This window comes from Rhipicephalus microplus, chromosome 5 (assembly GCF_043290135.1).
Source record: "Rhipicephalus microplus isolate Deutch F79 chromosome 5, USDA_Rmic, whole genome shotgun sequence".
NCBI lineage: Eukaryota > Metazoa > Arthropoda > Arachnida > Ixodida > Ixodidae > Rhipicephalus > Rhipicephalus microplus.
In genome coordinates, this window is record NC_134704.1 from 45438123 (window position 1) to 45465419 (window position 27297).

Below are 27297 nucleotides of genomic sequence, written 5' to 3' on the forward strand. Positions count from 1 at the left end.
CCGCCTGCTTGTTCTCAATGGCTGAGCTTTCGTGTCCCGAAGCTGCGTTCACATCGCGTATGAGCTAATAATGCACGGACACTAATTCAGTTTCAGTTTATTATAAGTTCAGGATAAGAGTATGACGAGCACGGCCAATAGGATGGCGCCCGCCGGGATAATGATCGCCATGTCCATGTAGATGGGCACCTCGTCATCCGCCTGCTTGTTCTCAATGGCTGAGCTTTCGTGTCCCGAAGCTGCGTTCACATCGCGTATGAGCTAATAATGCACGGACACTGATTCAGTTTCAGTCTATTATAAGTTCAGGATAATATAGTTACATATATTATGAAAATTAGAGTGTTAACGTTAAATTACGTCAACGGTACCTTACGTGCAGTTCCAGTCATTTGGTAAATCGGCAAAAGTGAATGTGTTTCCGGAGAAACTATATAGTTATTATAAGAAGCACAAACAAGACTTGGGGCAAGAAGTAAGTACATGCAACACAAGGCACTTGTGTCGTGCACTTTTTTCTTGTCGTGAGCTTTGTTTGCTCAGGTCATCATGAGTATATCCCGACTCGCCCAAATTGATACCTTATTACCGTTCTAACTAAATAGCTTTATCAACTGGTACTCCATAATCGAACCAACTACGAAAAAATATCTGGTGGCTTGGTCACAAGTGTACCACAGCTTACCACTAACTATATGACCGGATATGATAGCGAGACGTACAGGCTGGCCTTTGCTTACCAGATCTCTCTGTCCTAACCAGAAGTATGACGCTTGGATCCCCACGTCCAAGCACGTTGGATGCTGTCACGTACACTTGGTACACGTAACCCGGATGCAGGTTGGTCAGCGTGTACGTGTTGTTGGCCGTGTTCACGATCGGGAGTTCCAGCCACGTGCCGCCCTCTTGCCGGTAGTGGATGTTGAAACCTGCAGAGGGATGGGAAAGGCAAACACATATCGTTTGGGAGAATCGCGGTGTGTTTCGTTTGTTATGTAGGTGGGTGTTTGTGTATTTAAAATTTGCTGAGTGGAACCGTGATTTCGTGATCGCACATTGTTTGTATGCGGACACGTTTCACAGGTCTCTGTTAAAGGGGGTCGTATCATGGTCAGTTTAAATAGTTTCTGTGAGCAGTCCAGTTCGTGTGCATATTACACAGGTGTTTATTTTCACCATTCAGTTTTTGTAATAATCATGGGAATATAACAGCGATACAGTTTATTGCACGTGCGAATGTGAACAAGAAAAGTAAGGAATCAACATATTTGCACAGCGCAAGACCACGAGTAGGTTCGTCGTAACTACTAGTAACGCTCTTTCTGTCCTTGTCTCTTCTGTAGTTACGGCGTATAGTCTTGCGCTGTGCAAATATGTTGATTCCCGATCACCAACTAGCCTAAGCATCTGTCTTAAAAAGTAAGGAACATGACTGGAATATGCCAAATCTTTCTTTCTTTCTTTCTTTCTTTCTTTCTTTCTTTCTTTCTTTCTTTCTTTCTTTCTTTCTTTCTTTCTTTCTTTCTTTCTTTCTTTCTTTCTTTCTTTCTTTCTTTCTTTCTTTCTTGAAACAAGGAAAGAACGAAAGAAAAAGACGAAAGACTTTCAACGTGTGTGAAAATCCTGTAAACCTCTTGTGGCCACGATTTCTTTAGTTATAACTTTGTACACTGCCTTTTACGTCGCTTCGTGTTTCTGCTGCGCAGGGCTTGAATCTTGAATGACTTCGGCATTTTGCGCATGTGCGAGTTCGTATAGCAGGCAACGCCTTGTCACCTGGGTTGAGAGTTTCTCGTAGTAGCAGTGGTTAGCAACAAGAGAGGGTGCTGTTGAGAGGGTGCTGTCTGTACATGCCCATTGAAGAATGTGTTTTATCGCTTCGCAGCTCTTACCGGTAACGTCGCTGCTGGACCTGGTGACCCACCGGAGCGTCATGGTGTCGGCAGTCACTCCCGTCACGAATAGCCTCGGTGCTTCGGGGACATCTGCGTACGGAAACGTGACATAGTGTGGGAGGTGAGTTGCAGCAGGTTTCTTGGCTGACAGTCCATCTAGTTTGATAGCACGGTGGTAGGGGATAGCGGAAGCAATGTGACGAAGTTGCGTCCAAGCACATGTAATAGAAATTGTAATCACAGTTTCAATGATAGCTTGCCAAATACCTGCACTTTGTACAGGTGCAGTCTGTATTTATTTCGCAAGCACCTGGATTAAAAAATAAAAAAGGGAGGTGTAGGCGCTGGCGCTTGTTTTGCATCGTTTTTATTTTGCACTCTGTAAAGTACGTTTTCATCGTACATCTAGTAAACATCGACAGTACACTTTATCATAGCCTAACATACGTGCTTCTGTGCCAGTGCAGGGTGTTCCTGAATTGGTACTTTTTTTTTATCACGAAGAAATTGCTACCCTGGATATTTTTGTACACCCATACAAGCATTTCAGCTTCTTTCTTCTCCGTACACGTTAAACCAGTAGGGCCGTGGAACGATTTACTGTGTTGGCAAATGTTACAGTGTTGGTTCGTCGCTGATTTTGTGCGTGTTGTGCGAGAAAGGCTGTGACATCATAGGTTATAAGTTCCGTGGTTACCCTTACTACAATGTCTTTTATTCTTTCGTTTTGTTCGCTTATAGTGGGCGAAGGGGCTTGGTGGGGGGGGGGAGGGGGTAGGGCTTCGACATCGACTATACATGATTTCAATATGTATTGGCTTGCACCTTAGCTCCACTCACTTCAGTATTTTTCGTGTGGCCTTGTTGGTGTCACTAACGTGGCTCTTTGGGCACGTTTGTATACGACGTGACTGAAGGTTTAAGAGGACAGCAAGAGAAAAAAAAGAAAAAAAAAGCGAGCTGCGCTCGTATGATTCATGCCGCGTCATCTCGTTGTCATGTTGCTTGCTTTAAGGCTTCAGTCCGTCCTTCACGTTCACGTCCAAGCACGATGACGACGCGAGACGGCGTGAGAAGGGGCGGAGGCAAAAGAAATAATTACATCTTCTACGCCGAAGCAAACTGTATCCGCTTGTCCGTTCCCTCGACTCGCGGATCCGCCGCATCGCGCACGCCGTCTCGAACGAAGCGACGTCGGCGGTGGCGACGCTTGTGGTGGTTCCGGCAATGAGTGGCATGTCCGCATCGGCAATCAACAACTACGAAAGCGATAGGTACTAGAGGGCACCGTCTGTTTGCGTCGTACACGCGCGCACGCGCATGCTTTTCCCACCGTTTCGTCGGCGTCCGGTCTCCCGGGCAGGAACGCCAGGCGGACGAGCAACGCTTGGAGGAAAAGGCCTCCTTCTTCTCATCTCCTTCATCGCTTCTCGTAGTATTCTTAACTTTCTCCGCGATCGGCTCCCGTTCCCGGTCGCCCGGTCGCGTCATTTTTTCCTTCGGTTTTCATCGCGCCTTTCTTTCTTCTTTTCTTTAACTCGCGCTAGCCACTTGGCTTGTTTGCACGGAGCCACCGCGCTGTACTACACTGCGGAGGCCGGTAGTGGGGCGGCCGGACGGGGATATATTTGCATCTAGCGCGCGAACACAGCTTGCGCGAGGCCTCTTTATTGTTTTTTTTTGTTTTGCACGTGCGCTGCTGTGTACTGGCGCAGCTCTGCGTCACGTACGCAGTCGTTGCTTGAAGATAACGGGCCGGATGAGTGCGGAGGCTGAGAGCCGGTTGTGGAGGCGAAGTCTCGTGCTGCGCGCTTACGTGCTCCTGTGGGGTTAGCGGAAACGAAAACAAGGTAGCGTGTTTTCGTACGTGCGCCACGCGGTGAGGAACGCAGTGCAATACGTGACTATAGGTTGACCTCATTACGAGCTTTAACTTTTGCAGAGTTCTTTGCGAAGCGTCAGCCTGGTGGTTTGATCAGTAGGTCCGTTATATATGCTTGTATGCGACATATCGTTTTTTCCTAACATGTGTTTCGAGCTGTCATCGACTTTTGCGGCCCTGTTAACGTCTGCTTATGTGCGGGAACAATATCTGTGAATTGTCTGCTATATGCCTCGGATATAGACAATATATTAAGCCCCGCCGCGGTGGTCTAGTGGCTAAGATACTCGGCTGCGGACCCGCAGGTCGCGGTATCGAAACCCGGCTGCGGCGCCTGCATTTCTGAGGCAGGCGAAAATGCTGTAGGCCATTGTGCTTAGATTTGGGCGCACGTTAAAGAACCCCAGCTGGTCGAAATTTCCGGAGCCCTCCACTACTGCGTCTCTCATATATCATAGGGTGGTTTTGGGACGTTAAATCCCACATATTAATTAGTAAACGGCAATCTTTTCAGTCAAATTTATCTGCCCTACTGGGTCCAGATAAATAATTAAAAGCCATTGTTTTCAGAACAGCAGAGTGGTCTTATTGCGTGAGCGTCGGCCCATGCTGTGGCGATATGTTTAGGCGAGTAATGATGTGTTACAAGTGGAATGCTACTTTTGAATAAACACACACACACACACACACACACACACACACACACACACACACACACACACACACACACACGCACGCACACGCACGCACGCACGCACGCGCACACACACACACCTGCGTCTTATATCATGGTTCTAAGATCGCATTTTGGCAATGCTTAAAGTGACACACTGAACTTTTGTAATATGAGATATTGTTAGCTGAATGCAGTGGGGCGCTAAGTGTGTGATTAATGGTTGGGCTCAAGTCGAGAGCCATACGCTGACAGGTTCGTTTAAGCCACGCTAAGCGTGGCTGTATATCTGCGGGAATGTTTCAGCAGTTGTGAACCTCACTGCAGGGGATGTTGCCATAAAGGGAAAAATGAAGCGCATGCATAAAATGGAAACTGAGCGTGGCGGCAGTGAATGTGGCTCATATGTACATGTGACTCATATGTACACGTGGCTCATATGTACAAACCCTCGGTTTTATCGAGCGCATGGGTGTGGTTGGTTGAGAGCGCGCAAGTCACCGCATATATGGGGACATAACACTATCCTCGTACCTATTAAATAAGGAACGCAAAAAAAAAGATTTTCTGCGCACATTAACAAGCTCGTTTCGATTGCAACTGCGAAGAGGCCACGTAGTAGGACATAAACGCGGCATAAAAAAGGTAAAAAAAAGACATTCATTTGAATTCGCGAAATAATATACATGCGTGATAATTGCAGACGTCGCGCTTGGGTAGGCTAGCGGATGTCGGTTACGTGATTCATAGCTGTGCTTATACGGGAGGGAAGATTTGATTCGAGCTTGCGATCACGGTAAATTGAAAAGCAAGTGAGAAAGGATACATATCAGAAAGTGGATTGAAATATAAAAGAGAGATAAGGGTAAGACACGGTAAAGGAGCCTGATGTCATTATAGATGAAGCATTCTGAGATGTTATAAATGAAACGCTGGTGTTCGGTTCTACATGGCATAGTTTTCGCTCGCGTGTGCCTACTAGCATTTTTTAAAGGATTAATTTTCTTTTGGCAAGTATGTGTGCTGATCTGCTTTTGTGTTTACTTTTTATTGTATGCTCGGTCCAATCAAGAGCTGAGATTGGGCGTAGGCAGTGCCTCAATGTAAAGGGACATTAAAGAGCAAAGTGATTTTTCTCGTATCAGTAAATCACTCTTTCATGATACCAATAACACCATGCTTGCGGCGAGAAAACGCCTCTTAAGTGTGAAAACGTTCAAAAAGAAACTATGAAGTTTGCCATCTTGAAGTTTCCGCACCATTCACCGTGGCGTCACATTTTAGTGGTGTCCACTAGGGCCTGCGTAGTTCATAATTGGTGAAAATAAAGTACGAGAATTAACATGCCAAGTTTGAGAAATTTTTTGAGAGCCAATGGTGTCCTAACACGAGCATTACACTTTGATCGACATCACGCGTGCATATTTGGGTGCGATATTTAATAATGAAACTTAAAAATTAATTTTTCCTGTAATGATAAACCTATGATAGTACAATTAACGACATTAGAGTCATAGAATACAATTTATCAGTGTAAGCCGATTCATTATTTCTTTCTAGCGTCCTTTTATACGTTTCTCTTTTTAAAGCATTGGCTGCAGCGCTTGTAGCGCCAAACTTTCTTCCTTCTTGCTATTTCATTTTCGTTATGTTGTGATGTTTAAGTTCCTAATGTTTGTTGGTTTGCGTATTTCGTTTTTCTTGCTGCTTCATCAAGCTGATGGGTTATCGGGGATCGTGCTCCTTATGAGTACAGATAAAAGAGCTCCGTAGAGGAACTACGCCCAGTCGTTCTTCGTCTTGTTGGTATCGTTGAAGCAGAAATTTCCAGCTTGTGGGTTGGTTTGGCTTACTTGAAAGGGACTGTATCGTAGGCAGCATCGTAGGTGGTATCGTAAGCGGTATCGTAAGCGGTATCGTAAGCAGTATCGTAAGCGGTATCGTAGGCAGTATCGGGGGCAGTATAGTGAACGGTATCGTGGACGGTGTCACGCCCGGTGTCTTGCACTAAACGTTTTCATGTACGGTGTCGCGCACGGCGTTGTACGTGCACGGTATCGCGGACGGTGTAGTGGTAGAACGCAACGCCAGTGTGAGGACCCAGGAGCACTGGTGTCTGCAGTGTACCTATGGTGCGACACAGTGTTGACATGCGTGCGTACTGCGCATCTCACCTCCGTCCATGGTGCGCACAGTCTTCTCCTGCGAGGCCGGTCCGGACCCGGCGCCGTTGTACGCCTTGAGCACGAGCGTGTACTCGGTGCCTCGCTGCAGTCCTCCGAGCAGGTACTCGTGGCTGGCGTTGTTCGCCGATGCCTCCACGCGCCGGTACGAGAACTGCGACTCCGTGTCCCTGGGCCGGTAGCCGATGTAGTAGCCCAGCAGGTGACCGTTCCAGTGCTCCCTCGGTGGCGCCTGCGCACATTGTAGCCAGGCGGTACTCTTTTAGACGCAGTCAATCTTTCTTTGCGAGAGCGTCAGCTTTCTGAATGTCACATGGTTCCTTGTGCATTTGCTTAAGAGTACTCGAAGGTGAGAGCTATTATTTTTTTCTCTCTCACCCGATGGTATTGGCTGCCCACTTCCCTTACAAAAGTTTCGTGCACTGAACTTGGTCTGGCAGTGCCGGCGGGATCACCAAACGCTGATGTCATGTGATGATGAGAACACGCGTCATCATCACATGACACATGTGACGTCACAAACTGTTCATGTCACACTTGTGACGTCATCACAAGTGTGACGTTATGATGACGTCACACAGTGGCGTCATCCCGTGATTATTTTTGTATCACTTGTCGCGGACACGGACGGTCACCACTTTTCGTGTTTGATGAGCCAAATTAAACTATGCTAATAAGTTATCCTTGCACGCAAGGGGGCATGATGCAGTAACGACGTTACGGGCATAAGGTGTGATCCGTATACAGCACGACGATACTATTCCAGTACAATGTCCTTTCTCGGTTCGCGAGTGGTCCGAATGGCAGACTGCGTACGTTATCACGGCACATTAACGGCGGATTGTGAGAAAAGAATGCCATTGGACAGAATGTATCCTTGCGTTACACTGGTGCATATGGATAATTTTATACCCCGCCGGCGGAAACAGGTTAGGCGCACTAGGAGTGGCTGCAGTGAACTGGTAGTCATCGGATGCATCTGCGCGTTTATGTGCCTGCATCTTTGCTTCATCGGGTCACGGTTTTCACATTCCACGTTTTTAGCTCGTAATATAAGCAGTGGTGTCTACTACAGCTCATTCGTTGCATGGTGTGGTCTGTAATGCTGCGGAGAGATTGGGAGGAAGGATGGCAACTTTTGTTCTCGACGCTCGTCGTAATCCCGGTTAGGAGTGAGAGTAGCCAAGAGCTCAAAGCGATGTCATTATTCTAGGACGCGTTGCCTGCTCATTCTTGGAAAGTGGTAGACATGAAAGCGCGAAAGCATGAAGTGACGAAACGGTGCTTGCCTTCCAAGATATGTACACAGTCGAGGGTCCTTTCATCTCCACAAGGATATCGACAGGAGCTGCTTCCGGCTCTGCGCAAGAAAATGGTGCACGGAAAAAAATTGCATGAGTGATAACGTACGAAACAGTGTGGAGTTCCGGTGATTACTCAGACTATATTTATGCAAAAATAAGTAAGTTCCGGTGGTTCGCGTGTCACGACCTCGACACTGCTATTAGGCACGCCGCAATGGGATAACTTGGGATTTATTTTGAACTTCTGGTATTCGTTAACGTGCGCCAAATATAAGTGTGCATTTTTTTGTTTACTGCGCGTTTATTCGTTCTTGGCAGCTATATTGACGGGAATAGAACGTGCGTCCTCGAACAGCGCGCTACACATTCGCCGTCAAGCTACCACGGGCGGTAGAACAATTCCCACAGTCTAGCGTCTTGTGTAGTGGCATACTTGCAGCGTCAATAATTACACTCGTAATTAACAACTGCGAGCAGCTCGCACGGCATCTATTGACCCGACTCACATTGACGAAACTAAGGCTGTCTGTTGGTCGACGCCGGCTACGCGTGTCATGATTGTACCTTCTTCGCCGGTGTGGAAGACGACGGTTCTTGATGGTTCGCCGCGGCCGATGGCGTTCTCGGCGACGAGGTTGAGGACGTAGGCGGTGCCTGGAAGCAGGTCGCGCACCATGGTGTACGTCAACGAGCCGATCACCTCCAGTTCGTGCAACCTGTGCGCGGTGCCTGTGAACGCCAACATAAGCGATGCCATTCACAATAAGCAATGCAACATGATACCGGAGCATACAAGATAGACCTTAAGCACTCACTATGGAACTTCATATTCAAGCTAGAATCGGTAATGGGATACTGTTTAATTATTCATTTCGAAACGTTGTGGCAGGCTTGGTGTGCAGTGCTTCATTCCTTTAGTGCGGTAAGCCGATGGTGAGTCTTTGAAACGTATAGCTGAAGAACAAACAGATTACAGTATTGGTGTTGTGAAGCCATAAGAAAAAACACAGTCATAAGGCGTAAATGTTTGGACCAACATGTACGTTTTTAAGGTTTGATATATTGTTCAGCGACACCGATGATGCTTAGAGGGTGTTGATAGGAAAGGTTGACATACTCAGCTTGGCGTGACATGAGCTGCCACTTCGTATTTAAGGAGATAATAATAACGTCTGTTAATGAAGAAAAATATTCAAAGTGTACAGTGTCGGGCGGAGTCGAGTCTACCATACTTTCGATAAGCGAGAGGTGTCAGCTGAGAGGGGGCTGATGTGCGACTGGGACCAGATTAATCTGGGACAGTTTTTGAGCAGTGCTGGTAGCTCCGGCCCAGTTTACTTCTATAAGAATCCATGGTCGTACGTGGCCAATAACACGTTATTCTAAAAAAAGCGAGATACCTCGGTGGGATGAATAGTATAGGCAAAGAAAGGAAGGTTAATTAAATCGCTGTATGCGGTTTGCTACCCTGCGCTGGCGGAAGGGGAGTGGAAGGGTAAAGCGAGATAAGGATTGAATGTACAATATGAGTGCTATGTGTGGTCAAAGTTAAAAAAAAAAACGCGTTGAAGTGTGCAGTCATACGTCCACCCGCATATCCGTTTTTACAGCGTGATCTTGTGTCCTGATGATCGGTGACGCCGCTTTTGGCTTTTCTAAGCATGGAGTGATGTTGCTATTGTTTGAGGAAAATTGTCCAGCTCAAGTGAGGCCAGTGCAGCACTTAGTGTGCCCTGTTCATAAATCGTACTTTGTGCAGCGGTGTCGTGTTAGTTGTTAAGGAATACACGAATCGTGCCCGTTAATGACCGAAACGTGTAGATGAACTCCTAGATAACTTCTTCCTGGGCTAGTTTTTGTACCGTCTGAACCTCGCTTACACCCCAATGCGGATTATAGTTGTGGACCTTCAACTGGTATACCGAATTCGGAGTTATAGAAGAAGGTAATGTTTATGTTTAACGAAGAGAAAGGTGGCGAGTTTGGCCCGGAGAGAAAGTTTCTAGCCCTCTAATTCCTCACGTTAGGTAATGTAAAAATGGGAGACAAAGAGAGAGGTATGATGATAGGCGACTGTGGTGTAGTACAATGAGTCACTGCACATACTGTGCTGCGCGGGTACGTGTAATACTCGCGAATGTTTCGATACCGCAGAAGATGATTTAAAGGCGAGTATAAACCAGAGTCTAACCACGAGATTGAAGTAACTAGAAGAATAAGAATGGGGTGGAGCACATTCGGCAGGCACTCTCAAATTATGACAAGTAGATTGCCACTGTCCCTCAAGAGGAAGGTATATAACAGCTGTATCTTGCCGGTACTTAGCTACGGAGCAGAAACCTGGAGACTCACAAAGAGGGTTCAACTTAAACTGAGGACGACGCAGCGAGCAATGGAAAGAAAAATGGTAGGTGTAACCTTAAGAGACAAGAAGAGAGCAGAGTGGATTAGGGGACAAACGGGAGTTAAGGATATCTTAGTTGAAATAAAGAAGAGGAAATGGGCATGGGCCGGGCATGTAGCACGTAGAGAGGATAACCGCTGGTCATTAAGGGTCACCAACTGGATTCCCAGAGAAGGGAAGCGGGGTAGGGGGAGACAGAAGGTTAGGTGGGCAGATGAGATTAAGAAGTTTGCGGGTATAAATTGGCAACAGCAAGCACAGGACCGGGTTAACTGGCGGAACATGGGAGAGGCCTTTGTCCTGCAGTGGACGTAGACAGGCTGATGATGATGATGATGATGATAAACCAGAGTATAAGGGTTGATTCTCCGACTCTTCGGCAATCTGCGTGTTCGAAATTGAAGGCTTTAGCGCTTCGAAACGGGTGTAGGTGCACCAGCCTTCCGCAGCCACACAGAAAGCTCTCCACGTTGTGCCACGGCTGCATCTGTTAACCTTGCGTCTGCCCACGCCTGTGCATTTGGACAAAGGTTTAATTTTATGTGGCGCCCTCCACGTGCGTAGACCCGTTAAACTTATTCTCAAAGCGAAGCCAACACTGCCGGAACCGAGGCGGAAGCGGGGTCACTGACTGTCTCGGTTTATACGAGCACCCGAACGAGGTGGCGAGCGGCTAGGACCGCGATTATTTCCGACCACTCCGGAGGGGGGGGGGGGGGGGGAGGAAGGAGTGTGCAGCAGAGACACTGCCGACAAAGGGTGCGGTCTGTTCCGCGATACTTCGGCGCGCTTCTGGTTCTGTCGCTTCTTCTCTCAGGGCCTTTATTTATTCACCCCCCTTTCCCGCGCACTTTGCCATGGAAGCCTAGGATCGCCGAAAGCGAAGGCGCTAGGAACAATCTAAACGTCTTTTTATCGTCCGGTATGGCCTGCGGTGGTCGTGTCGATAAGGGGTGATACCTCCGAGGAGTTCCCCCCCCCCCCTGTTCCCTTCACCAACCCACCCCTGAATCTCTGTACACCAGAAGAAATAAACTGGAGGGGGCGACTATCTTTGGACACATGTGTGGCATGCGGCGAAGCAGCAAAGGCGACGACGACGAAGAGTCGATCTCTCTGTGTGTGGTTTGTGTTCACGTGAACGAAAAATAACGGTGCCAGCGTTTCTTTTTTCTTTTTCCCGTGGTGTTTACGTTCATACCACGTGAAACTGCCGGCGTGGTGGCTGCTGTACTGGCGACAATGGATGTTGCCCCCCTTCAGCCATGTGTGGGAAAGGTCTGGCGCTCTGGAGAGCGTCTCCTTCAAAGGCCACGACGAGGGCGAGGTGATTGTAGACCTTATCCGCTCTGATTTAGCGTAGAGGTTATCGTTGCCGTCGTCGTAGCCTGGCAAACATTTTTTGAAGAGACTGCTTGTCGGGAGCAGCAGAAAAGGGAAAGATGCCCCAACCCCTCCCTCCCCGCGTGCTTATCTCGGGGGACATAAAAAAATGATGAGTGTAGCATAAAGTTTTAAAGCTGTGTTGGTGTTTATTTTCACGAATGTTTTCTTAGCGCGACGAAGGCTGCTAATATTTTGCTTATTGGTGCATTTATGTATGTATACGGCCAACTCTTCTCTTATGTAAGGTAATCTACTAGAGGTTATAGGTAAGGATGCGCCACACTTGTAAAAAAAAAAAAACTCGGTAGTATACAGTTAAATTTCGTACATTTACGTTCCATACCAGCAGTAGATAGTCCTAATAGATTTACTTAAATGGAGTTGCTTTCTTTTTTGATACATAATTACCATTAGGCAAACGTTTGCATTCTTTCTTCTTTGGTAATGCAGTTCTTGCTATTGGAATGTGAACTTTCGGTCTTGGGAGGGCGCAGCCTAACAGCATAGCCTACAGGTGTTTTTGACAGATCAAATGTGAGCTTGAAGGTACCGGAGCCCTTGGTTGTCAAGGAAACAAAAACTTTACGTGACGTGATGTCCAACATCATGTCTCTATGCAACCGTGGCTAAAAAAGACCAGACACTCCGAACGATGCCGTCGCAGTGTGCATGTTAATGAAAACGTTTTCGTTTAGGCCTACGCTCGAACTGAGTAGATATGATTATGCGGTTTACTTTTCTGTGCTATATTTCTCTATGGCTTCTGTGATCGCAACACACCATTGTGCAGTTTAGATTGCTTGAGTGACCCGATGTCTCTTGTATTGAGAATCTGGATAGATTTATTTTTTGAATATTTTAAGTGACGTGTACATGGTGAACGAATGTGCTTCAAGATTTCTGACTGGGATGAACTGTGGCCGATGACTCTCCAAAAAAGAGAGTGTGATTGAACTACAGGTGGCAGTGCCTAAGCACTGGGCATGTTTTTTTTAGCATTTTAGATGAATATTAGGCTTGGAAACTGTGTATCTGGAAAGTCACTGTCAGCAGTGAGTCCGAAGATTTGGTGACACTGCCCGTGTCGTCGCTGATGTCACGTACCGTGGTCTCGCCAGTACTGGACAATGTACTTTGAGATCGGGCTGTTGCCACTGTACGATGGCGACCAGGACACGCTGGCCGACCGGCTCCAGACGTCCTTGAGGCGCACATCCTGTGGAGGACCCGGTACCTCTGGGAACCGAGAGAGGCGCAATGATAATAGTTGTCGCTTTTGAGCCAGTTGGGGCATCTTCAGCATGAATAGTAAACGTTTAGCAAAACGGCACGTACGTGCAGTAACGCATGATGAACTCCTGTCTGGTCTATTTTGTGTTCCCACCTGGTCAGGTGTTTGATGCCAAATTTACTATTGAAGGTTCAATAGAAGTGTCTTTCAGTGCATTAGGAGTAATAGATGCAATTCGAAGCGTGACTTCAACAAATTAGGCCACTTGTAGAGAAACTTCACCAATGGGGAATTTAATGACATGGACATAAAGCCATGTACAGCGTTCGCGCGAAGCTGCGCGCTGCCCTGAGACTATGAGATAGCGATGGCGTAAGCTGTGGCAAAAGTAACTATCGATTTATGAGCAGATTACCCAGTAGCTGGGGCTCGGGATGACAATCAATCAATCAATCAATAAATCAATCAATCAATCAATCAATCAATCAATCAATTTCGAAGTGCCAGCTGAGCTATTTTATTACTGATTTTTCAGCTGAGCCGAAAGCCTGATTAGAACTTGACCTGACAAAGACGACCATATCTCCATTGGAATAAGTTTATGCAGTTGGTAATTGTTATGAATGGCAGCGTTCATGAAGAAGCTATTCGAAGTGCTTGTAAAAGCGTTCGTTTGCATAAAGGAACGTCAGATATATTGAAAGATGTGAATAATTAGAGTGGTATACCATAATGGAAAGGTATTCCGTTTGCAGAATTTTGATTGTTGACGAGGAAGGCTACTCGGTGCCAGAGCAAGATGACACAGCACCCCGAAGCGAACGCAGCAGGGATTTTCGGCCTGCTTTGTAAATGATGTTGAAGGCGTAAGATCTTTAAAGGAGGAGAAGAATTGATGCATTAACACTTGTGTGATGGCCCTGAATAATTGTTGCTCTCTAAGCGGATACAATTTTTCACTCCTGGCTCATAAGCGAATTTTACATTCAGTTCTCAGTCATGCTGTTGTGGAAATGTGGGCTGCTCTTCATATAAAGCTTTGGCAAGGATAAGCAACATGGATCTTGTCGAGTATGTTAATGCTGCAGCTTGTCAAAACTGTGTCAGGACCTGCTGGTGGAAGGACTCTTATTGAAGTTTTTTTCTCTTTATGGTCGATGTCTGACATTGTTGTTATCGGTTTTTGTATACAGTTCGTTGAGATATTGGTAACTGTTTCCTTAATAGAGGGTCCGGCGCTGTTGTCAATGTACGTTTCATTCACGCACCAGTAAACATGTCTGCTAGTCACGTGCATATTGCGTTTTCCCGATAAAGTTGGTCGCCCTGTTGAACCAGTTCGTGATAAATGTATATTTACCTATAATTCTTGCACAACAAGCTCGTTACAAACGGAACAAATGGATATATAGTTTTAAATCATATTTTAGTAGTAGGACGCTGTGCTATTTAGTAGGGATTCCTGTTAAAATACCGGGTGCAGAAACAGATGCACGAAAAAAAAAAAGCTAGGACAACACTGACTTCTCCCTGTCCTGACTTCTGTTTGGGCACATCTTTTTGAACAAGGATCGTTTTCATATGTGTGCCAAAAATAAGTATTCTGAAGGGGATACACCTTGTCTACGCCCGTTAAATTAAAAAAATCTAAACTACTTTAAATGCGAGGGCCGTTTTAGCGCCAAATGGGCACGCCCCCAAGTTTACATTGTGTGAGCTTGCGTCAAATATTTTCGTATGAAGTCCACTAGAAAGCATGCCCCGCCGCGGTGGTCTAGTGGCTAAGGTACTCGGCTGCTGACCCGCAGGTCGCGGGTTCGATTCCCGGCTGCGGCGGCTGCATTTCCGATGGAGGCGGAAATGCTGTAGGCCCGTGTGCTCAGATTTGGGTGCACGTTAAAGAACACCAGGTGGTCACCTTCCACTACGGCGTCTCTCATGATCAAATGGTGCTTTTGGGACGTTAAAGCCCACGAATCAATCAATCAATCATCACTAGAAAGCATGTGAGCACACGTACCTTGAACGATGAGCTTGACCTTGCGGTCGTCCTTGCCGTACTTGTTTTGCGTGTGGCAGGTGTAGAGGGCGCCGTCGCTGCGGTCCGTGTCCCGGATAACAAGCTCCGAGATGAGACCGTCGGGAGTCAAGGTTTCGAACACCTCGTACCTGCGCGATTGCGGCGTAACGTTGCGACACTTATTGCCGTTGTTTTTGATGATTGCGTGGTTGTGAAAACACCGCGCATGCCACTTTTTTACGTGAATTATAGTAGCTAACTTAACTGCTGAGATCTTAGCGAGAGATAGCGAATAAGTAGGGAAGGTATAGTAAGGTTTGCCGCAAGAGATGGTTCTGTTTTGCTGCTCTGAGAAAGGGAAACTAAGGGAAACTAAGGCTGCTGAACTAAGCGAAAGGGAAACTAAGGCTGCAGAACTAAGCGAAAGGGAAACTAAGGCTGCTGAACTAAGCGAAAAGGAAACTAAGGCTGCTGAACTAAGCGAAAGGGAAACTAAAGCTGCTGACCCGCATGTCGCGGGACCGAATTCCGGCTGCCGCGGCTGCATTTTCTGTGGAGGCGGAAATGCTGTAGGCCCGTGTGCTCAGATTCGGGTGCACGTTAAAGTACCCCAGGGGGTCAAAATTTTCGGAGCCCTCCTCTACGGTGTCTTTGATAATCATATGGTGCTTTTGGGACGTGAAACCCTACTTATTATTATTACTGAAAGCGAGAGGAAGGATTGAAAAGACAGTTTTCTAAAAAAAAAAATCTGTGGTCGTGTGTTAACGGCTCTTTATCACACTGCACAATAATGCCTATACAAATTGTCGCGTGAAACGTGATGGCTAAGAACCGGTTTATACGTCACACAGGCAGTTGAGAATTGTAACTGCACCTCATGATGCTAAAAGACGAGAACTTTGATTCCAATATAGGATGCTAAAAGAAGAGCTGGTGCTAAAACATGATGCTAAAAAGGAAGACTTGATGCTAAAAGAGGGGAACAACAAAACAGTCGATGATTGCTTGTGTTTTATAGTAGGATATTTCGAAATTGATCTCCTTATGAAAGTCGTGCCGTAATGTTTCTGGTGAAAAGATTTAAGAACGAATGATTATACCGAGCGTCGGTGAATTCACTTGTATTTGTGAAAAGTGTGAGGATTTCGGGCGTCATTACCGGGCGCTCGTTCTCTTGTCCAGCTTGACGCTGCCCTTTGACCAGGCGATGGAGAGAGGCTGGTCACCCGTGGCCTGGCACTTCATCCGGGTCACCTCGGTCCGTCTCGCCGTCACCACGGTCGACTTCTCTTCGAATCTCGCGGGCACTGCGCGTGAAAGGGACAGCGAGATGGCGCCACCTGTTATTACCGCATTCTCAAGATTGTCGCTACAGGAATGAACGGAAATTTAGCCGTATACACTCGTGAATATACGTCTGGCCACGTTAAGAAAATGTCAGTTTGCTTTTTTCTTCAATGGTAATTCTGTAGCGCCTGTTGGTTACCTGAAAAAAAGAAAGTGGTTTGATAAGTCGTCCATGAATACTTGCCTTCTTTCTCCGCATCTTTATCTATACATACCGGTACGGCAGCTAACATTCGTCTCCTTTTCCTATTGTTTCGATTTCTTAAATGCGAAAACTTTAGATCACTCATCAAACGTGTAAGTTGAACGCAGGTGTCAAGAAGAGCGACGCAAAAAAATCATGCGATGACGTCACCGGATGGTGTTATGATTGATGACGTTGGAGATATTTAAAATGTGTGGCGCCACGTGATGACGTCATTGAATGACATTTGTTCTCCATAGGGTGGACCGATTACACAGGCAGTGCAAAAAATTGTGAGGCGCACAAAGGTTGCCATGCCTGCGGTACTGGACGCAGTGCGAGACCATGTTTGGCACAGAAAGCTTTCGTAGATGGAAGGGGGGGGGGGGGGGGTGAGGGCTCATCAGTACATCGATACAGCAAAATAAGATGGTTGGCGCCTGCTATTCTTCAGTATCCCGCAAGGGCAGACTTTTTTTTCTTGTGCTGAATTACTCTGCTTGTGTAGCAACATAATTGTTCTTCGCTCTAGTGGTAGCGGCGTTGGCAAAAACGCAGTGTTTTTTCGCATCCACTAAAGCAAGGGTAAAAGGGAACGCTGAAGATTTCTTAGCCAAATTGAGCGAAGCAATCTAGCTGGATATCCTGGTGGCGATTGAATCATTAGTTGTAAATCGAAAACAATCGTACTTGCCGGAGGTTTTCATCAACCTACTAAACTGCGCATTAGCCTTCACAAACAACCGCCCCGCGCGCAGCCGCTCAAACAACGCAAGGTCGAGCTTCCTTGACGACACCTTCGACGCGTGATCAGTGAATGCTTGCGCAAGATCCGAAGACCAACAAGAAGAAGCAGGGCAAAGCGAAGCGCGTAAAAGGCCTCGTTTATTGTCGTTTCCGTCGTAATGAGCGTCGTTCTTGCGATCGTCGTCTCGGTGCCCCGCGAGCGACGGGCGATCCGTCACCGGCGCCTTACCGTTGAGCGCGAGCCTGACTCTGTTCGCGATGGGCTCCCCGACTCCGTTGTCGGCCTCGCACAGGTACACCCCGCGGTCTCCAGGCTGCACGCTGTGCAGCACGAGGACGCCGCCCGGATCGAGCGTCACAGATTGGCTCGCTTCCAGCCGTGCCCGGTTTCCATCTGTAATTGAAAAGCGCGGTCGACACTGCTCAGTTCGTGGCGAGTTTGCTGTAGAGCACGCTTGCGATAACATCGAGCCCGCATAGTTGGCCGCGAACACTTTCCTCTGTAGCTGTCGGTGTATATAAACTGAATTACTGTGCTGTCCGGTTTTGAGTTTGTGTGTATAGACGTGCAACTGAGGGTCAGTAAAAGTTGTCGCATGGCGCGGTATTGCTTCGCATTGTGGTTATTGCTACTTGCGGCTATTTGAATCAAATGAATACAACCATATACATAAAGCTTGATGCAGGACAACAGCGAAATAGCTCTGCAGAGGCGGATTGACTAGTCAGCAGGCCAACGTAATGTATGACGTGTGGCCACCAGCAAAGAAAAACAGTCAATTGACAAGTGAAAACATATGAATAGTGCAGAGTAAAATACATAATAGCCAGATAAGAGCATGTATAACTAAAAAAATGTGATAAATTTAAACAACTATGAAATAAAGAACAAACAAAAATATATTGACGTGATGGATAGAGGAATGTCATCAAAGTCGTGCTAAACGCCCTCGTGTCATTACTTAGCGTCTGTGTTTCCTTGTTTTGCTCTCATTACCTTATTGTTCTCATTACCGTAAGAACATAGTTGCGGCACTTCTAGATCGGATTACAGACGTTAGATGTCGTTGGAACTGCCATAACTGTAATGCGGTATACCGCCAAAGCTAACGGCAATGTTTGTACTTTGGACATCACATCAATAGCTGTCGCCACAGTCGCACAGTACTGTAGTTTCCTGTAATGGTACGCCATACACACGCGTTGTACGTGCACGTAGCAGCGAGAGTTTCTGTTTCTCTTTTTTTATGCAAATCGTGCTTGTGGCTGGACGCTGACAAAGTGGCAGCAAGTGCACATTGTGTCAGTGCAATGTAAAGCATGTTCCGTGCGTCGAGCCTAGGGCTTGTCTAGATCGGAACGTCGCTAGCACGTACGATTTGCCTTTTTTTATGTGTCCTGTTTTTGCATTCGAGGACAAACTTTGTGACCGTTCGAAACGTGCAGGTCGACTTATAATTGATGCCGCCTTACATTGAGGTCAGCTTCGCGATGTAGCATTACCGGGACTTCACTAACCGAGAGCCAAGGACTCGTATCAAACGATAATAAAGTAGGGCGACAGTGCCCGTGGAACACCCGCGGGGCGCTAATGAATGGAGTGTCGCTTTGAATACGGGATAGCCGGTGAGAGTACAGGCTCGACCAGTCTTCTCGCGTACCTACCTGTCACCTTGCTCCAGGTCACTTTGGGAGTCGGGTAGCCGGCGACAGGGCAGGACAGTTTGGCCTCGCTTCCGAGCAAAGTCGAAACGTCAGAGGGCACCCGCAGCCATCGTGGGGGCGCTGTAGTAGGAAAGCGTATATACACTGGTGTGACATTGGTTATTCGCAAACCTTTAATAAACAGGGCGTCGGTAGCAATTGCCACGTAATGAGAATACGGACCCCCCCCCCCCCACCACCACACACACACACACACACACACACACACACACACACACACACATACACAGCTCTTCTCTGCTTTTAAACAAAACTTTGTTTGAAAAGGTAGTTCTTGTATAACTGGTTGAAGGAAGTAATGGACAGGAGAGAGAGGAAAAGCAGGATGGTTAACCGGTCTAGAAAAAGTTGTATGTTACTCAACAGTGGGGAAAGGGATAGGAGTTGAGAGAGGAAGTCAAATAGCAAATATGTTAACCAGGTTGTGCACAATTTGAGAGTGGGGTCGGAGAATGTTTTTTTTTTCTGAAGGGGTGTAGTTTTGCTTGCACAGTTACTTGAAAGCTTGCTTTCATCTTTGTAAAATCTTGGAGGGTAAATGCATAAGCACCTGCCAACGGTTTCACCGTTATTCCACTACTGTTGATACGGACGATAGGAGCTTGCGGATAACCGACGGGCTTTGCCTTAAACATTAGGACAATCAATCGATTCATATACAGATTTTCCCGCAATATAACGGTGCTAAATCTCGATTTGTATATTTGAATGGTTGTGTACAATCACTTTGCTCCTACAAGCAAGTTTAGTCTGTAAATTATTTCTTTTCACCAGCGGTTGGCAGTTAGCATCACTTTTCATTCGCGATTTGCTCAATAGTCACGTTTTTTTTTTTTTGTGGTAGTGTCTAACTACCATCTGGCTGGGCACTGTACAAGATCCTAGTCTGCCACATTGTTCGTAAATTAACAGCACTTTTATCTGCAAGCGGTGATTCCTAGTTGCTGTGCTCACCTCTGACCTCTAGCTTGACTGAGTAGCTGTCGCTGCCCTGCAGGTTCTTCGCAAAGCAGGTGTAGTTTCCCACGTCCGTAGTGGAGACTTGCAAGACCTGAAGCACGGAGAACCTCTCCGAGGTGGTGACTTTGACGTTGTCTTCACTGACGGTCTGCCCATCCTTGAACCATGTGAAGTACACTGGGAGCGTGCCCTTCGAAATAGCACAAAATACTTGCGCTGAAGACCCTTCAGAAAGGTCTGTCGGAAAGCTGAACGGCGTCACCACTGGTGCATCTGGAACAGAGGTGTGACGAGTATTTTGCTAGAGTAAATCACCTAAATGCTGTGTTTGGAGTATGACGTGACATTCAGGCTAGCTGGTGATTTCGCAGCATACCGCTTTTTTAGTGCGTTAATTTGCTTGAGCGTCGGGGTCACCATTTTGGTTGTGACTAACTACACATGCTCGTTACAGACGAATGTGTTATTCTCATATTGAATGCATTTCAGGCAGTGTACAAAACACAGGGCAACTATCTTGAAAAAAAAAAAATGCGTGCTATCCCATGTTCATCGGAAGGAAAACCAACTATAAAAAAAAAACATGTATGTTTCCTCTTTTGTGTGGCACAGTTTGCTCATCTTATTTCTACAATGAAATTTTAAAACTAGCTCCATATTCTATTTGGTGTGCACTGGTAGGTTCTACGGGAGTTCGAAATAGTTCGTATACATTGCCGGCAAATATGTGTAAAGTTTAGATACCTGAAGGTCACAGGTTCGTTCCCTGCCAATGGCAAGTTGTTTTTTCGCCCATTTTTTTCACATCTGTGTCACAAACATAAGAACACTTAAAACAGTACAGTTAGCGATGCCAATACGTTACATGGCTTCATTATCGCGCCGTTTTCATTAAGGTAGTGTCAAAGAAATGAGACCTCGAAAATTCCATTTCTTCCCAAGATAGCTACTGCCAAGTCTGCAACACGTACGAGAAACGATTTTCGTGAAGGAGTACCCTCGCTTGGGAATTCCTGCGGGAAGTGCATTGGCCGCCTTAAATGTCAGCGGAATAACTTATAGGCATCATGTACGTTCACCTGTACACAACTCTACCGCATGCACTGGGAAATGCCTTGGTCGCTGTTTGGTTTCGTTAAATAATAGTCATCAAACACGCGCAAGAGACCTAAGTGATAAAGCAGCAATGTTATGCGGGAAAGTGGACTCACCTTTCGAGGCTGCTTGGCCGGCACCGCGGTGGATGATAAAATGAAGGGTCGCTATTATTTGGAGCAAGATTGGGCCATTCGTCCGTCTCGGAGCTTGTGCGTTCGCCAGCATGTTTGTTCGAAATGCTTATCTCGACTTATCTGGGCTGTTCAAGTAGTTTCTTGCCGCATAAGCGCAGATGGGACGTGAAACATGTTTGGTTCTGCAGAAAGTGTGGATTTCAGGGAGCTCCGTCAGGCGTCGAGTGTACAGGGTGCTGTCCGAGCGGTACAAGAGGCGCCACACATCGAGGGAAAAGTATAATATCCTTTGATATACGCAGAGCTCTGGGTTCGCGGATGCGTTAAAGTTGCCAGCAACACACGCGTTCACGCTGGGATCGTAGAGTTACAAACTGCTTTGTGTGAAACATGTCGAGTCCAAAGGTTACACTATACACAGCAGTCATTTCCGTGGTGCGGTCTCGCGTTAAAGTGTGCCTTTTTGATCGCAGTAAAATTTGGTGCTGCTGGTAGCAACACCATTGTGTTCTCGTACTAAGCGTCAGGCGGCGCAAATGTCAATTTGCCCGGATTTGACCGCACTGGAGTACGTATGTAAAATTGCTAACTTCGCAGCGTTTGTGCAGGCCTATAGTGGTGCTAGTTGGCGATCTCACCGTCCACACTGATAGCGTTTCTCATACCGTCCTCGCATTGCACAGCGAAATGTCTTCGTTGGTTGGTGAAGCGCCGTTGTGGGGTATTCGAAGTTGGGCCTCCGTTTGCCGTTTCATTGTGTCAGTACTTGAGTGAGTTTGTCTGTTAGAGCGAGTATCTCAGATAAGACTAATCTTATGCAAATATATATATATATATATATATATATATATATATATATATATATATATATATAACTCAGGTGGTGAAAAAACAACAAACAAACACAAGACGCCACATTAGAACATGTACTGATGAAGCGTAACGCCACGTTCGAAGTAACGTTGTCGCTCAGATGGTTGTGATGTTTATGTGTTACGTTGACGAGAACACCATGTACCAATAGTACGTGACGTGCGTTGTGAGAGCGTCGAGATACCAGGAACCAAGTGCCTAACGCGCCGCATAACTTGTGTACAGAAAGCCGCCATCGTCAATAGTTTGTTCGTGTACCGTTAGAAATGGGCCTGGTAATCGGTATGTTGTATCTGCTTTAGTAAGAATACTGGTTGTATGGAGCGCGGTTACGGTATGCGTCGGCGCAGCCTTTCGATTTTTCTGCCATACCGTTGACGTGGAGTCGGAATGTAGCCGTGATTCCCGGTCCAACGCCGTTACTTGCGACGCAGGAATACGTGCCAGTGTCAGAAAGCTGGATGTCCGCGATGGTCATGGTCGAACCTTCGAACGAAACCCTGGAATCCGCCCTCATTTTCGTCCAGCCATCGCGTGATTCTGCGAGAGAGAAAGATGCGTCAGTCCATAGGGCCAATTAAATTGGATGAAGGGAGTGTTTTATCAAGAATAATGAGTGAAAATAAGGGTTCTTTAAGGCTTTTTACAGGTGCGGCCCCCCACTCTCCTCTCTGAAAAACATTCCAGTCTATGCGACGGCCTATAGATCACACGGATCTTGTTCTATGAAAAATTCGAAAACAGGGAGTTGCAGCCACGAAAAAGACAAGTCGGCTTGTCCCAAAACTTCGGCTCTAGCACCAATCCCCTATTTTCGAATTTCTCATCGTAAGCTTGCTTCCATCCTCCCATTCCCGCCGTTCTTTTGGACCTTGTTCTGGTGACAGAGGTTTTCTCTTGGGCAACGTTTACGAGAAGCCTTCGAACCGATATTTTGTTAAGCTGTTCTTTCAGGCTGTTTCCTCCCGAGTGATCCATGCAATAGGCGCGCGAGTGTTCAAACTAATTTTCGTGTTCGCGCGCTGTGAAACTGAAACTCACTGTTTTCCTCGGCAGTTTTCGAATACCATGTTATGTACTTTGGCTTCAGTGAATTTTGAAAGATGGTTAGCTCAAATTTTTCTACAGCGTAAAAAATTTGTTTTAAAATGACTATCTGTTGGAAGTAGCAGTGAACCGGAAGGAAGTACGCACCTTCCTTTTTGGACCACGTGACATTTGGCTTTGGGGAGCCGAACGCGATGCACTGGAAGCTCCTGTTGTAGCCCTCCCGGACTTCAGTGTCCCCGGGAACTTTCTTCCATGCCGGTGGAACTGAAGAAAAAAAATAAAATAGAAAAAATGTTGTCTCGCATTTTACAATATGTAAAGCTTTAAGACCGTTATCACATCAAGTTTCGGAAAGTGGTTTTCTATGCCGCCGTAAAGTACAAAGGGGCTGGTTTGTGATTTTCCCTCCAGAAGGTGACAAAGGGGTCGGCGAAGTTTGTTTGAACTAGCGCGTTTATCCATCGGTTATCTTGTTCTTATCTTTGTTACCTTTCCATCTCCCCTCGGTCCTTCGCCAGTACAGGATAGCAAACTAAATCGCAGTTAGCCTCTCCGCTTTTCGCATCTGACCTTATCTCGTCCCGTTTCTGTCTCCTTTTACACCATGCTCTCATAACCGACAGAGTGTTAGCGAAACAAGTAAGAATTGCTTCGTTCACCAAGGAATAAAAATTCAAGCCCGTGCTTCTCTGATTTCATCTTGGTTTATATTGCGATGTACATTAATCGAATCGGTGTCTTTCAATCACTCCCGAAGAGTGGCGATTGATGTCGTGAGACTTGTCATCGCCCTCACATTTGAAAAGGAAGTGTTCTGTTCAGGGACCAACCTGACACCTCGATGTGCACCGTCTGGACGTCGCTTCCGAACGCGTTTCTCGCTGCGCAGGCGTAGTCTCCCGAGGACTCGGCGCTGGCGGGGTCCACGACCAGCAGCAGTGTGTCCTCGAAGCGCATCACCCTCACGTGGGGCAACAGCGACGCGTCTACGCTGCTTCTCAGCCACTGAAACGTCACGGGCTCGGAACCTCGCTTCAGTAGGCACGCCGCGGTCGCCTTTTCGCCGGCGTTCACCTTGGTGGAGGCGATTATTTGCTGTATTGCTGGAGCCACGTCTGGAACGGACGAGACATTGTTAGTGTTTCTTCGCAAACTGTAGTTATCTGTTCGCTTTGCGATAGCTTTGTTTTCTTTCGGAGTGTTTGAATGCGTGGCAAGCGTCCTTTGCGATTTTTTTGGTTCCTAGATGCCTCCGTGTACTCACGGTTCGTGCAGGGTTAATTAATTAGTACATAATGCACAACTAATTAGTTCACTTATTTATTTACTTTCCATCCACCCATCCATTTATTCATTTAAGTACATTACTACGTACTATTTGCCCAACGAAAAGTAATTGTGCGATAGAAGCTTAGACACTTTTTGCAAGTTGCTGATGAATGTGTTGGTTTTTCCAGGCCGTTTCTTTCTTTATGTATCAGCACCTGATGTTTCTCAGATTAGATATTCAAAACTGTAAGTCAATACGACCTTCTGTTTAGTTATTGTTTTGCTATAATAAAGTATAGATGTGATTTCTAGCATGGGATCTGTTATCGAAACGCTAAAAAAACAGTACAATGAATTTATTTGAGAGGAACTGTAGTGTGTGTGCAAAGTTCTGACTGCTGATGCTGTGCCCCGAGAATGCTAGACAAACACAGCGAAAGCAAGCAAATGTTGGCGAACAGTTACGAAGCATTAACGAGCGTTATACGATCGACAGTTAGCAAGTAGTAACAGGTGCACGCGAAAACTAAATTCTGGTTTCTGCATTCAGGGACTTCTCACTTGCTGTGACTTTGACGACTTCGTTATGGAGACTACTTCGAGGATTATTAAATGTTTGAGTTTTTGTCATGGCTGTAGTTTTGTAAAATGGTTTTTGTAGCCTGTCCTTATTCACTACTGTTATCGTTATTGCAGTTTTAACGCCTGAAACAGGGATCTTATTCATTAGTTTCGAGATTCAGGTTCGTTTCGCAAAAAAAAAAAAAACGCTTCGCATTAAAATTTTCTGCAGACTCTCTTGCTGATTAGTTTAAACTTGATAACTGCGCAGGAAACGAAATACCAGTAAACGAAGAACACTGGAATTTGCTCTCTTGCGTGTGTCCTCCTTTTACTGGGGATATGCTTTCTTCTGTGCGGTTTTAAACTTCTAAAGTATACCGTGCCAATCCGCTCAAACATCGAGATTGATAGCGTAAGTTCATCGTATGATAACGGTCGCCAATATATTTCTGCTTGATAGACTGTGCATCTCTAATGGCATCGGAGGATCATCGCATGGTTGCGATTAGCCGCCTGAAATTCGGCACATTCCAAGAAAATCATTGCGAAGAACACTGCATATGCAGACTTACCTTCCGCGTTGCTGGGCTGCACGAATGGCGTAGCCAAAAGGCACCACACCTGGATCGGGACGAGCCTCATGACGAGCGGTGTGCGTTGGAATCTTCGTGTAGGCACACGCGAGTGTGCTCTTCGTGTATGCGTACGTCGAGAAAAAATAATAAAGAGCAGAGCGCCTCTTAGGTATGGAAAGAACGGCGTCTTTGCGGAGCACGCGGTCGCGCGACGCACGCGCGCTGGTCTTGGCAGCGTTTCTTTTGCGGCAGTGGCGAACGGGCCAATCGCATTGTCGCTGCTTGTAGGACGTGGGAAAAAAGAACGACGCAGGCGACGTCGTAACAGTGGCGCGGCGGTGGCCTCTGTTCGTTGCCGAAAACCGAGACGACACTTCGCGGACGAATGCGTCGCTTCGCCGCTACGGTCGCAAGGAGACCAAACACATTGGACGTCGCTCGCCGGGTCATGCGCGTGTTGCATGCGTACTGAAAAGCTGAGGTTTCAGGTGAACTCTGTCGTGTATTCGTCTCGCATCACTCTAGTAATCTTCGTTTACCGCACTCTTATCTTTGTGTTCATATATATATATATATATATATATAGCAAACCCTTTCACATACGAAGTTATTGTGCGTATTATCTTTGTACAATTTGGTGTTTGCGAAACAGTGGTTACCCCGGCGCAAAGTAAGCAGGAGTTTACACTCCACTATATGAACATTTCAAGCTCTTCCTTTCATGGACTAAAGCTGCTTGTTGGATGACATTTGATTCTTTACGCAACGAGCTATAGTGATAACTCAGCGCAACTGATTCTACAGCCAACTTTGCCTTCTTGGTTAGCTGTGCTTTAAAATCATTGTTAGGCGCGTTATGTATACCCATGCTCCTTAATGTGTCGTGTTTCCGAACACGGCATTCTTCCGGGAGGTGAGACAGGGACATCGAAATGACAGGGACATCGGATAATCCTCTGCGCTAATTATTTAGTGAAAATGGGATTTGCTCCTGCGTTCGCGATGTTTCAAGTTCATACCACGGACGTGTAGGTACAGGGAGTGGCTGACTGATCCGATGCCGTTTTGGGCCCTGCACGTGTACTTTCCGGCGTCTTCTGCTGTGACGTCGTCGATGACCACCGTGCCGTTGGGGAATGCTCGTATTCGGGAGCCGGATGCAGAAAAGGTGACCTCGTCTGCAGTACCTGCGAATCCACATTTTTTTGTTACTTCACTAATATTTTCTCATACTGCAGCCCCGATTGGGGCTATTGCAGGAGTGGGGAGTATGTGCTGACAAAATGTCACGACATTATACTATTCGCAAATACTTGCTGGTAAACTATTGCAGTGTTCAATTGTTGATGGAAAGAACTGTGTTTGAACGTACTTGTTGTTTGAAATGTTAAAAGATTTAGTGAGCGCTGTGAGAACGGGAAGAGTCAGCGAAGGTTACATATTTGTCTGAAGAATTGGGTTGTGACGAGTTAATTAGAGAATGCAGAATGTTTAAACGTTCAGCATGTATGACGACGTGTTGAAAAGGGGGAAAGGTTCAGACTGTTAGAGAAAGATGAAAAAATAGATAGGTGTATAGCAAGACGAAAATATCGTTTATATCTACGGCTTACAAAACTTAGTAAACGAACTGCTTTAGACTGTACAAACTCAATCTTCTGAATGTCATTTTTCTAGAAAGAGTGTGTCGCTATGACGCGTACTCAATGTTTCGTTTCATCTTCGTGCTACTTTTCCGAACTAGAGCAGTGTTCGGTCATTTGTCGTTGTTTTAAGCGTCGTCTGGTGCC

At 46.4% G+C, this 27297-nt stretch overlaps 1 protein-coding gene and 1 long non-coding RNA gene across 8 annotated transcripts in view; one reads left to right on the plus strand and one right to left on the minus strand.

Moving 5' to 3' along the window:
• LOC142817761 (uncharacterized) overlaps positions 1 to 27297 on the plus strand; it is a 190104-nt gene that overhangs the window by 56393 nt on the left and 106414 nt on the right. For both annotated transcript variants that reach the window (XR_012895342.1, XR_012895343.1), the window contains exon 2: positions 1886 to 2016. This is a non-coding gene — a long non-coding RNA (uncharacterized LOC142817761). The remainder of the gene's footprint in view (positions 1 to 1885; positions 2017 to 27297) is intronic.
• LOC119174637 (cell adhesion molecule Dscam1) overlaps positions 1 to 27297 on the minus strand; it is a 42050-nt gene that overhangs the window by 8788 nt on the left and 5965 nt on the right. For 2 of the 6 annotated variants that reach the window (XM_075895340.1, XM_075895343.1), the window contains exons 5-13: positions 16141 to 16288; positions 14979 to 15127; positions 12832 to 12963; positions 8502 to 8666; positions 7923 to 7993; positions 6625 to 6865; positions 1893 to 1985; positions 741 to 929; positions 82 to 239 (exon numbers count right to left, since the gene is read on the minus strand). In XM_075895340.1, coding sequence (XP_075751455.1) covers positions 109 to 239; positions 741 to 929; positions 1893 to 1985; positions 6625 to 6865; positions 7923 to 7993; positions 8502 to 8666; positions 12832 to 12963; positions 14979 to 15127; positions 16141 to 16288 — 1319 coding nt within the window. In that variant the 3' untranslated portion in view covers positions 82 to 108. Of the gene's footprint in view, positions 1 to 81; positions 240 to 740; positions 930 to 1892; positions 1986 to 6624; positions 6866 to 7922; positions 7994 to 8501; positions 8667 to 12831; positions 12964 to 14978; positions 15128 to 16140; positions 16289 to 17488; positions 17654 to 18924; positions 19045 to 19938; positions 20218 to 21155; positions 21965 to 22421; positions 22590 to 23243; positions 23364 to 23929; positions 24215 to 25504; positions 25895 to 26526; positions 26695 to 27297 lie in introns of those variants that run through there. The other 4 variants (XM_037425625.2, XM_075895341.1, XM_075895344.1 and 1 more) reach the window with 4 other exon arrangements.